Source organism: Ctenocephalides felis, unplaced genomic scaffold (assembly GCF_003426905.1).
Source record: "Ctenocephalides felis isolate EL2017-DRISC unplaced genomic scaffold, ASM342690v1 CF-g0.4_SCAFFOLD_03571, whole genome shotgun sequence".
NCBI classification, from domain to species: domain Eukaryota; kingdom Metazoa; phylum Arthropoda; class Insecta; order Siphonaptera; family Pulicidae; genus Ctenocephalides; species Ctenocephalides felis.
The window spans coordinates 44,845,921-44,857,827 of record NW_020539725.1 but is presented as its reverse complement, the minus strand read 5'-3'; the positions used below and the strand labels follow the sequence as shown (position 1 = coordinate 44,857,827).

The window sequence follows — 11,907 nt, the reverse complement described above, 5'->3', positions numbered from 1 at the left end:
AAACAGAAGACGAGCCGTTTTGCATCATCAGGACCGGTTCGATACTGTTTATGCGAATAAATTCTTTTGTATACGTGATTTGAACATGAATTTGAATTTGCAGAATAGGGAAATGATTTATTGAATATTCACAAATATTTAAAAATTATAGCGATGGCTGGAGATTATAAAGTGGCGAGCATTGGCGAGCTCTCTTGGTTGCGTGCTCTATTCACAGGACAGGAATCTTTGGATCGAATCCTGTCATTGACTTAGAATATACGAAAAAAAATATGTATAGTTAATTTGAAATCAAATAAAAATTGTTTTGTTAAGTAGAATTTGAATGAAAATTAACAAAAATAGGAATAACAGAGTTCGAATAGCTGAATTGTATTAGGAGTAAGAAGAGAAATATTGGAACTAAGCTGAAATTAAAAGAACAATGAAGAAAAAAATGGAATGAAGCTAGAAGTTGAATAGAATTAGAAATTTGAAAAAGAGCAAGAATTGAAGAAAATAAGAAGAAAAATAAGAAGAATATAGAATAGGATACATATATAGATTGAAAATGATATAAAAATTAGAATGTAAGTATATAAAAATGTTGTAGATGTCTAAATGCTCAAAGTAATCGAGGCCAAATAAAAAAAAACATTATAAATTTTTAACTGATATTAAAGTCAATGATGAATATACAGTTCGTGTATTATTAACTTCCCGTAGAGTAAGTTATAGTAATGGGCCGAAATAAATCCAAAATGAAATTTTTTTGCAAATCTTCACGTTTCAGAGGTTTCTGAACATTTTGGCATACCTCAGAAAAAATGAATGTGTGTGTATGTGCTTTGTATGTACGCATTTTTTCGTCCATGTTTTCGGGCGCATGGGTCAACCGATTTTAATAGTTCGATTCCTATTGATAGAGAGATGTGCTGATTAGTTTTTGGCAAAGGCAGGTCCAGCCATTTTGGAGATACGGAGCAAAGAGTGCATAAAATAGAAATCGAATTTATGAGAGAACGGAGTATTCGATTTGAATGATCCAAAACCAAAATCCGAGTATTCGATTTGAATGATCCAAAAAACATTCAATTTGCAATGATTGAGAGAAGAGGTGATTAGTTTTTGGCAAAGGCAGGTCCAGCCATTTCGAAGATACAGAGCTAAATGTACAAAAAATTGCAGTTTTTGAAAGAACTAAGCATCCAAATTTGAATGATTCAGAAAAATTTCAGCTTGTTATGACAAAATAATTGCTTTTGAAAAAACAATGTTTCAAAAAATTTTTTTTTGTTGTATTTCGAAAATATTTCAGATTTTAATGTGAATTTTGGCTAAAGCTCTAAAGCTCACTTATATACTTTAAATAAATAATTTGAACTCTAATTAAGTTTATATAATTCTTATAAATAAATATTAGATAATGCAACAGTATTTATAATAATCTAGTTGAAAACATTTGATAGTTCTCGAACATTTCGTTAGGCTGCGGGAAGTTCCGGCAATTTGCCTTAAGGCTCGATGCCATACACCACTAGTTTGTATTTATACTTATCAAGTTATTGAAAAAAAATCACTCGTATAAAATATATAAAAACCCTATAACCTGTTGTGACGATACTTTTAACAAATTCGTCTAATTTATTTATTATTAGAATTTTTTTAATACTGATGACTTTTTATTGAATGCAGCAAAGCCGTTTTAAGGTAAATACAAAAATTGAAGAACAAAACTTGCATATCAAATTGACCAATTTCAAATTTGGCCTAATGTTATCTGGTATTATAATCTAATAATCCGTTCCTGTTGCTATTTAAAATGCTTAAAATCCAGAATGCATAAGATGGATATAACCATATCTAATCTATAAGAAACGTGCGTAATACTAATTTAGAAGAATTGGTTGAAATGGAAAGTCTAATGCTAAAACCTGAAATATTACCGAATGTTAACACGACAAACTAGAAGATCACAAGGCCGATATTTTTTACACTCTTTGAATTCTTTTATCTGATCACCTTATGACTAATTAATTAATCAAGTAACTATATGGTGACTAGATTGATAAAAAACAATTGGCTTTTATGTTTGTGAAATGTGTCATTGCCTGAGGGAATGATTATAAACTGGATTATCAAAAAAACAGAAAAAAACATTGTAAAGTTACGATTAGAGCTAGAACGCTTATTAACATTTCGCAAACATAAAAATTTACTAAAGCTCAAGGAAATTTTTGTATATTTATAGTTTCTAAAACTTGAATGAATTTGCAAAATTTGTCATAAGTAATTGTAATAGTTTCTAATTAAAACTTAGTTATTTAACTAACTATTTTATCAAATCTTTTTCTAAATATAACCAAACATTGTATAAACTATATTAAAATACGATTCATGGAACCATATAAGGTTCCCTTATTTTCATTGAGGAATAAATAAAATAATTCCTAATTTATTTGCTTACTATTACTATTCTTTTTTATAGAAATAATTATTACAAGTGTTAATACTATAATTTAATATAAATCTGTCAAGGCATTAATAAGATATAATCAATCAGAAAATCAATTAATCAATAGCATTAACTGGCACAATGAAATGATCACACGAATGCGCGGAATTAAATCTTCTCAGGTGTATAATAGCAAATAGCACATGGCATTAACTTGATAATAATTATTATTATCACCTAATAATTATAATTCAAGGTAAAATTATAATGAATCATCGGTAAAACGCATTGAATCAAAATAAATATTATACGTGGTACGAATTTTTAACATAAAATATAGTATCTACAGAAATGATGTAGGAATATGACCGAATAGGTATATACTTATTAGTTATTACTCTTCAAATATAATTTTTCGTGAATTGGTTTTCCATGATATTAAAATATTTTATACTAATCAATTTTTATAATGATGCCTATTTTCATATGAAATTTGAATTCAGAATGATTTGAAACGCCGAGACAACCTAAAATAAGCAAGTCGAATTTTCTGGCGACAACAAACTTCTCCTCCGGGAAGTTAATAACAATAAATAAATTAATGAAATGCATCCTAGTATTACTTGTTTACATATGAATGATGTCCAAGAATAGGTTAAGAATTACGAAATATTCTCGAATTTATGATCAACTGAATAAACAATTTTATTGATGGTTCAACACGGTTCCGTGTTACTGTCATATAAAATCAAAGATATTATAACGTCATGGTTAAACTTAGCAAAACGTTTGAAAATAATTCATTTAAATAAATAAAAACAAGCAAGTGAAATAAAACCGAAGAAATAATAAAATTAAATAAAATAAATGTCATAAAATAATTCTAAATAATATAAATAATTTTATTTTCAAAACAGTTAATATTTAAGTTATGGTTGATTTCTTACTTACATTTTAAAATACAATTACATTTATTGTTTATTAATTATTACCGATCATTTTTAAGGCTGTATTTTTAAGGTTGAATTATTGCATACAGCTGCACACTTGTACGGAGTTATTAAAAAAATTCAAAGGAAATATGTGTCAATATCATGAATTTAGTCCTTTTAGTCCTGTTAAACGGTTTTTTCAACAAAGTTGAATTTTTGTTTTCATATCATATGGTGAGGCCGTGCTTACTACTTTGACTGTTCGATCTTGTTTTAAGGTTCGTAATAGAGCATTTAATTCTTTATATCTTGATGAATCGATGTTCACACCTAATAACGGTATAAACAATTAAAATTTATATAAATAATTAGTTACTAGTTAATGGAATAACTAGTTTATTAATAGTAAATTTCTTGTAATCATCATGTAAAAAAATAATCCCAAGCAGCTTGAGAATTATAAGCTTGAAAGTCCAACCAATTTTTGGTTATTGTGGTTAATTTTTATTATTGTTGGTTATTTAAACTTTGGAACTGCATGCGTCAATAACATTTCTAGAATCAAGGTAAAAAATAATGACACTGCTGCTCAATTTTAGCTTATTGTTAGTGAAATGCGTTAGCAAAGGTTCTGCTATTTTTAGGTTTTTAATTTTTACTCAATTTTTAAGCATGAACCTAAAAAGTATCGCACCATTTTATAATCATGAATAGTATTCGCATTTTATACTACGCATTTGCTATTATCAGGATTACGATGACCGTTTCCGATAAAACTGCTTTTTGTATAAATTCATAAAAAATGTTTATTCAAATAAAATGTTCTACCTGGCAAAGCAGTAGTTCTACCAAGTCCAATCGAACCACAGTAGGAAGAATTATCATCAGCTCCTCCAATGACGAGCATTCTCAATGCAGGAAGAGAATTCTTTCCTGCACATAGAGTTTGTAGGGTTGCAGCGTCGGCACCAGGCACATATGCTACGTCCAGGGCTTCCAGGTACGCACATTGGTAGATGGGATAGATACAATGGATGGCCTAGAACATATTTGATTGAATTATGAAAAATATTAAGAACTAGTAAGTAGTAAGTAGTATCATCAAAACTACACTACGGTAATTATAAATATTTGGAATAAAAAAAAAATTGGAAATAAGTATATTTGTGTATGTATAGTCATTATCTTTTACATAGAAAAATTTAAATTTGAATAGTATTTAAATTATCACTCACCTTACAGCATGCTAATCGCAATTGTTTGAGTTCACCAAAACACGTTGAACAAATTGCTCTTAATGCTTTATCATCAAGTTTCCAACAGCTTGCGAAATCCAGAGTTTTCATCTGTCGCATAGTCTATAAAAAGTTAAAATATGTTACATAAAAACTTATTTATTCAAGGAAACTCATACTCATACTTGTTTTCCTTCAGTAAATACATAAACAAAATCTTCTGAAACTAGAGAAAATCCATTTCTTATTTTGAGGCAGCGCAATCGGAGAAAGGATGATGGAAATAATCTATAAAAATATTATAATATAATTTTCATGTTAAAACATCTACAACTAAAATACTTGAAATAAATGTTATTTATTTAAAAAAAGATTTCAAAGAAGACTAAAAGATGCATATTTAGAAAGTAGTGTAAGGTTGCTAAAGCTGAAAAAATAATGCTATAATATTTAGTCCATTTTAAATTGAAAAAAGGCGTTTATTGAATCTATAAATTTAGCATAGGCTTTTGCCTAACAAGCAATAAAGTTTTAATTTTGGGTTATTTAACCCACCTTCGGTCGGAGTGGCCTGGTCAGACTTTTTTCGACTTCAATTTAAAAAAAAATACTTTTAGTAGTCCTATCGACTTGAAATTTCTTGACTTTTTCTAAAATTTCTTTAGCTGTCGATCAACGAAAAAATGTGGACGAAAAAATGCACAGAAAGATAATTCTAAGGATATTAACTTTTTTATACTAGTATTTTGTCTTTTTTCTTGTATTTTCTATTCATACTGCGCTTTATATATTCTTTGTTAGATGTTGCAACATCGAATGTTAGTATTTTCACGACGAGAGTTCCTTGAAAACCTACCAAGCTTATTGGTCATCGCTAACATTGAAAATCGGATGAGTAATGCGCACATTATCAACAATTCTTATACCCGTACTGCGTCCGAAAATTTTTTGAATTTCACATTCATTTCGAAGACGCCGAAAAAGCATAAATATTGTTTTTCATTGATATAAAACAGAACTAGCTGGTATTGGTATTTTGCCTTGTGGCAAGTTACATGAACTTCCCGATATGTGTAAAAATCGATTTAATCAATAAAAAATAAATTAATTTATGAGTGATTAAAAGTATTCCGAGTGGATTTATTACACATCATTGTAAACGAAATAAACGAAAGAAAATATTCAAAAATCAACAGTTTTTATATTTAAATCAGTTTTCGACCGGAGTCATATCCGACCGGAGTCATATCCGGCCGGAGTCATATCCGGCCGGAGTCATATCCGGCCGGAGTCATATCCGACCGGAGTCATATCCGACCGGAGTCATATCCGAGCAGAGTCATATCGGACCGGAGTCATATCCGACCGGAGTCATATCCGACCGGAGTCATATCCGGCCGGAGTCATATCCAGCGGAGTCATATCCGGCCGGAATTATATCCGACCGGAGTCATATCCGGACGGAATCATATCCGGCCGAAGTTATATCCGACCGGAGTTATATCCGAGCAGATATAATTCGTTTCTTTCACTTCCCGTAAGGTAAGTTATTGTAACGAGCCGGAAATCGAAATTGAAAATTTTTACATTTCTCGACGTTTTGAAGATAGATATTTACTACTAATAATTGTTAATATATAAGACACCAAAAACTCATTTATCCCATATAAATGCATGTAAAATGAATGGTGGTCCAGCCAGACCACTCCGACCGTTCGAAGGTGAATAAATATTCAAACGACGGAGGGTTAAATAAGTATTTTTAAGTTTTTCAAACATGTGCTTTCGGCACCGTTAAAGCGCCTAGTCGCCTTAGTCGTATCACCTATAATCTTAGTCGTACCTTCGTACCTAGTATATGGGGTCAACTTTTCTTTAGTTATTAGTTACTAAGTAGTACATTCGTATTCATCATTTCATAGCAATCATTTTTGCATTTCTTCAGATAACCACTTGCTAAAATAAAATATGAGTATAAATATAATCGCAAATAATGCAATGTGTTTTTTAAAGGAGCAAGTGGTTATCTGAAGAAATGCAAAAATGATTGCTTGTAGTAATAGTGGATGAAAATTTTAATAATGTAAATCTTGATGTAGAAAAGATGGTCATTAATTTTAGTGTACCATAAAATAGATTGATGTGTGCCCATATTTGATAGAATAAAATCATATAAATAATAAACTTCTTATATAACCAAATATTGTATCTATTCAAACCTGAAAGTTTCTCCGGCAAGGTTAACCGCGTTGTTCAACGTGAGCGAATCTAATCGTTGACATTTCAGAAGTTCTGCGAAGTCTTTCGGGTCGAGACCGGTGGCGTCAAATTTCAGGCAGGTCAGACGACTCGACAGGCCGCTGCTGGACGAGAAGGCGAAGCGAATATCTTGGCCCGTCAGCATTACGCTGTTTGGACGCCTATGGATAAATTTAAACTGATAACAAATTATACTAATTCACTGCACTGGTAAAGGTGAGGTTGTACATCTAAAGGTGAGTTTATACATCTAAATGAAATTTACCTGGAAACGTTCAGCCTTTCTATCTGCCTACAGTTGAAAGCAACTCCAAGGATATCGCTGTTTCGAAGAAGAGGGTTTGCACCGAACGCGAAAACTTTAATATTTTTGGCTGCAGCTAATTGTTGATAGAATCTACGTGCTCTGAAAATTTAAATTGCAATATTAACTCTTATATTAAAACATTAAAAATAAAAACCTCTTATATTATAAACATTAAAAATAAATAATTACAAAAGCACCTTTTAGTAGCACGTTGATATTGTTTATATATATTATAAAATAATTATATACAAATTCAAGTAAAAAATACTATATTGTTAAAAATGGTTATTGTAAAGAATTAAAAAAAAACTATATCTAATTATTGCAGCATATGTTTCGTACACATTAAGCCAATATATATGACCTAACGCTATTATATATTATCTGCTAATAAATATTATTAGCTACAGTTAGCAGTTAATAGCAAAGTCCTATGATGTATAGTTTGGGAGTTATAACCGTTTAAAGATTTCATATGTAAAAAATGCTCAAAAATGGTCGAAAAAAATAGTCTTTTTAATTTTTCACAGACTTCTCGGGCACGTGAAGGCTCCAATTAAACATCAGGTGAATTGTTACGTGGGCTAGAATAACATGAAAACTGCATTTTTATATTCTCAACGATTGCCAAATAAATCGAAAAAAAACTGAAATCATACCACGACCCACTTGTCAAGTATTATTTCACGATTTGCGACAAAAATTTCTTGTTGCCGATTCTGATCATAATCATAACGTTGGTTCCTTATGACCTTAGAAAAATGTTATTAAAATATTTCGATCGCAGTTCAAATAGTTTTTGAAATAAACGCATTTTAAATATGCGAAAAGTAGCAGATAGTTTTTAGTTAGAGCTATAGTTATAGGAACAAAATTAAATTTGCGTCTTAGTCATTTATACCAAATTTGAGCTAAACAATTTGAATATTTTGGCAATACTTCAATGTATAAAAAATATTTTTATTTTCTTGCCTGAATACTGTTCCTTTCAGATTCAATTCTTCCAGTTCTTTGAGAGCTACCAGAGCATTCAAAAACACAGATTCGGGTATGGCATTCATTAGCTGTTTATATAATAGAAAAATATGTTTTTAATTTAATACTAAAACGGCAAATAAATAGATAGAAACAAGAAGATTATAAATAAACAGGAAAAATTATATCAGGAACAAATTGAGCAACTTAGAAAAAACTCTTGTATTCTGTCGTTCCGTCAACTATTTCTAGTAACTATGAAACTATTTTATTACTTTTTACTTTGTTGGAATGTTCGAAAATTTTTGAAAGAAATTATATTTAAATATTGATAATTTTAATACTAAATTATATAATGATCTTACCTCTTTTGGAATATTTTTGTTGTACAATTTGGCATCTTCTTCATTTCTTGAACAATACTTGACATGCAGAAGTTTCAATTGGAGATTACATCTGCATAATTGCCGAACTACACTCACAACATCACCTTGAAAAGTTCGGACATAAATTTTTAGAAGTATTTTATAAGGGAAATATCTAAATTAATACAAGTATGTAGCCAAAATCAGTATTCAAATAAATTAATAAACAGATGTAGCCGTCGCCGTCGATGTAGTTCAATAATATAATTTAGTTTCGTAAAAATTGAAAATATCAAAATCCAGATACAAATCTAATATAAAACATTACCAATTCTATATAATCGTAGTTCTTGCAGTTGAAAGCCGGATTGTCTTAAATCTTGAAGTATTTGAATATTATTTATCGATGAACAGGCATAACGTAATCGTGTCTGTAACGCCGGATGCCGGGTTGCCTGCATCCATTTTCGCGACACGTGTGATACCTATGAGAAAAAAATTTAATAGATTTAATAAAACAAATATTATTTTTTTAAATTACATACACTTTCTCGCAATTCCTCTTCGCTAAGATATCGAAAAACGTTCAATAATATATTATCAGGCAGATCATCGTAGCTGTGAGTGATTACAAGGCTGTCTAATGTACCCAAACTCCAGGAGGATATCGAAGCAAGTTGCTCTGCATTTCTGTGGATAATATAGCTCGTATTAAATATAATAATAATTTATATAAAATATATGTATATATGAGCCCTACCTTAATTCATATTTCCATTATATAATATCAACATATAGATAATTTGTTAATAAACAGGTTACCTTTATTTTCATTTACTATATTAGTTTAATGAAGTACTTAATGGTTAATGACAGTTATAACAGGAATGCCAACTACACAATTACAAAAAATAATATTATTATCTTTTGATATCAATCTTAATCGATATTATAGTCATTTTAAAAAAATATATTTACAAGCACACAAAGAAATTTTACTCATTGTTTTATATTATATACAATATCTTATATTAAATATAGTAAACCAATAAAAAATACTGCTGTAATTTTTCTTGACAAAATTTATTTAAAAAAAATCAATGCTTCCGGTCCTATTACTTCAGGATGAAAATGATTGTGATATTATTATATATTATGTATATATTATTCTTTTTTTACCAGAATTTAACAACAAACATTTGTACAAATACCCATAATAACTTAACAGAATAAGAGTTAATTTCAATTAACTAAATTCAATAAAAGAACCATACTATTTAAAAACTATACGCGCGCCATCTACTTTACGATAGCCAAACTTTTCAAAATTGTGCAGAATGACAGTTGCAAAAGTCATATAAATATTACGAACCTACAAATTGGCAAAATTTTAGTTATACATTATCATAACTAAATTAAAACATTTTTCAAAATTTAACAATACAGTTTTGATTTTAGAAAAAAATATTTTTTACTAAATCATTCAAAACATTATGGTTAACCATGGTCATAGCTGTGAGGGTGATCATAAACATGATAATACCCCCGAAATGGGGCTACAGTACAGTTTATACGAAAAAATAGATACTGAGAATTTGGAATGTTTAAATGAAACCAATGAGGGAAGCGGAAAAACTATTTTTAAACCGTGGGAAGAAAGGTTGAATTTTGAAAATGTAAATAAAAGTTATTATGGGTTGAATTTATTGGATATTTATTTCGTTTGTTCAATGTGTTCTATAAAAAATGTTGGATTATTTTAGTACGTGGAAAGCGATGCTGATGAAGAACTCTTATTTAATATCCCGTTTACAGGAAATATTAAATTGAAAGGATTAATAATTATCGGTGGTGCAGAAGAATCCCATCCAGCAAAACTTAGATTGTAAGTTATTTATTTAATCAAAAAGTTCAACAATATAAAAAATATGGTATAACGTCTTTTTTTGTAAAATATGCATTAATTATTATATTTCACGTATTATAAAATATCTCGAAATTCAATTGATATATCATAATAATAATATAATAATATAATTTGCTTTATTGAATTTTAAGATGTGAAAATTTCTTAATAGCAAAGTGATAAAAGTATTTCTAAATATCAATTATAAAAATGGGCAAATAAAAAAAATTTGAATCAATTTTATAACTCTTTGAAATTTTGTTAACGAACATGATATGCTTGCTCAAGCAACGAAATAGATATCATGAATAGCAACAAAATTATATTTAATTCATTTGACTTTTTTATAATGCCACAGCAATGATAGAATCAATAGCAAATAATTAATAATCGTTAAATAGAATTTAACAAATATATGTTAAAGAAGCAAAGTAAAAAAATTAAATATAAGATAATAATTAATGAATAACTGAAACCCAAAACCTACAAAAACAGTCAAGATCATTATTCATGCACAATATTTCATCATTTCTTACATTAACAAAGATATAAGTTAGATACCAATAACTTCAGACAAGGACTAATTAAAATTTTCTCCATGACGATAGTTTAGTAATAGATCTCATTCAAAAACACCTTTCCGCAAAGATATTCCCACATTAAAAATCAATTCATACTTGTCACCTTTCTTTCTTTAGTCTTCAAGAAGCATCTATATTATTTTTTATTTAAAATTATTGTTCATAACTATTTCTACTCATTCTAAAACTTTTTTAGATATAAAAATCGACCGCATATGACATTTGATGATACTGCTGTTGCACCAGATCAAGAATTTGAATTGCATAGAGATGAAACAGGCACTCTAGAATATCCCACTAAGTATGCCATATTTATATAGTTAACTAATAATGAGTTAGAATGAAGGTCGCTACAATAATAAAATTTGAAAAAGGCCATGAATTCTTTAAAGAAACGATAAGATAATGCTTCCGTTTTTCTATTATCATATTAAAGTAATATAGAATATGAAGTAGTAAGTATTCAAAATTTATTCATCATTTCTGTTGTTTTAGAGTGGTTACGTTTTCATCTGTTCATCATCTGACAATTCACATACCAGGAAATTTTGGAAGTGATTCTACGAGAGTTTATTATATTGGACTTCGAGGAGAATATACTAAAGGCCATAAACATGGTGTGACAATTTGTACTTATGAATCTGCTCCCAATGTAAGCGATCATAAAGCAGATATTGTAGAATCAGTTTCTAAACATGTTCAGTAAATTATTTCTTACGTTTTTAAATTATTTAATAAAAATTAATCATAAATTTGTTTGTTTTTTCTGTAATTATTTTGATATTGATCCGAGATCTGAAAATGAAGTTTTATTTCATTGATTACTTACTTGTCACTGATATTTTCATTTTGATCTTCTTGTGTTTCTGTTACACAAGAAGTGACGGGACTTGGTCGTTTTGCGTATTTTTTT

General features: G+C 28.9%; 1 protein-coding gene across 1 annotated transcript; it reads left to right on the top strand.

Annotated features, from left to right (window-relative positions):
• Positions 1-9,888: 9,888 nt before the first annotated feature.
• Positions 9,889-11,700, top strand: LOC113385266 (PITH domain-containing protein GA19395-like). Its single transcript, XM_026623104.1, has 4 exons — positions 9,889-10,183; positions 10,271-10,392; positions 11,191-11,295; positions 11,490-11,700. Exons 1-4 carry the CDS (start codon positions 10,001-10,003, stop codon positions 11,698-11,700), a joined length of 621 nt encoding a protein of 206 aa, XP_026478889.1. The 5' UTR covers positions 9,889-10,000.
• Positions 11,701-11,907: the final 207 nt, after the last annotated feature.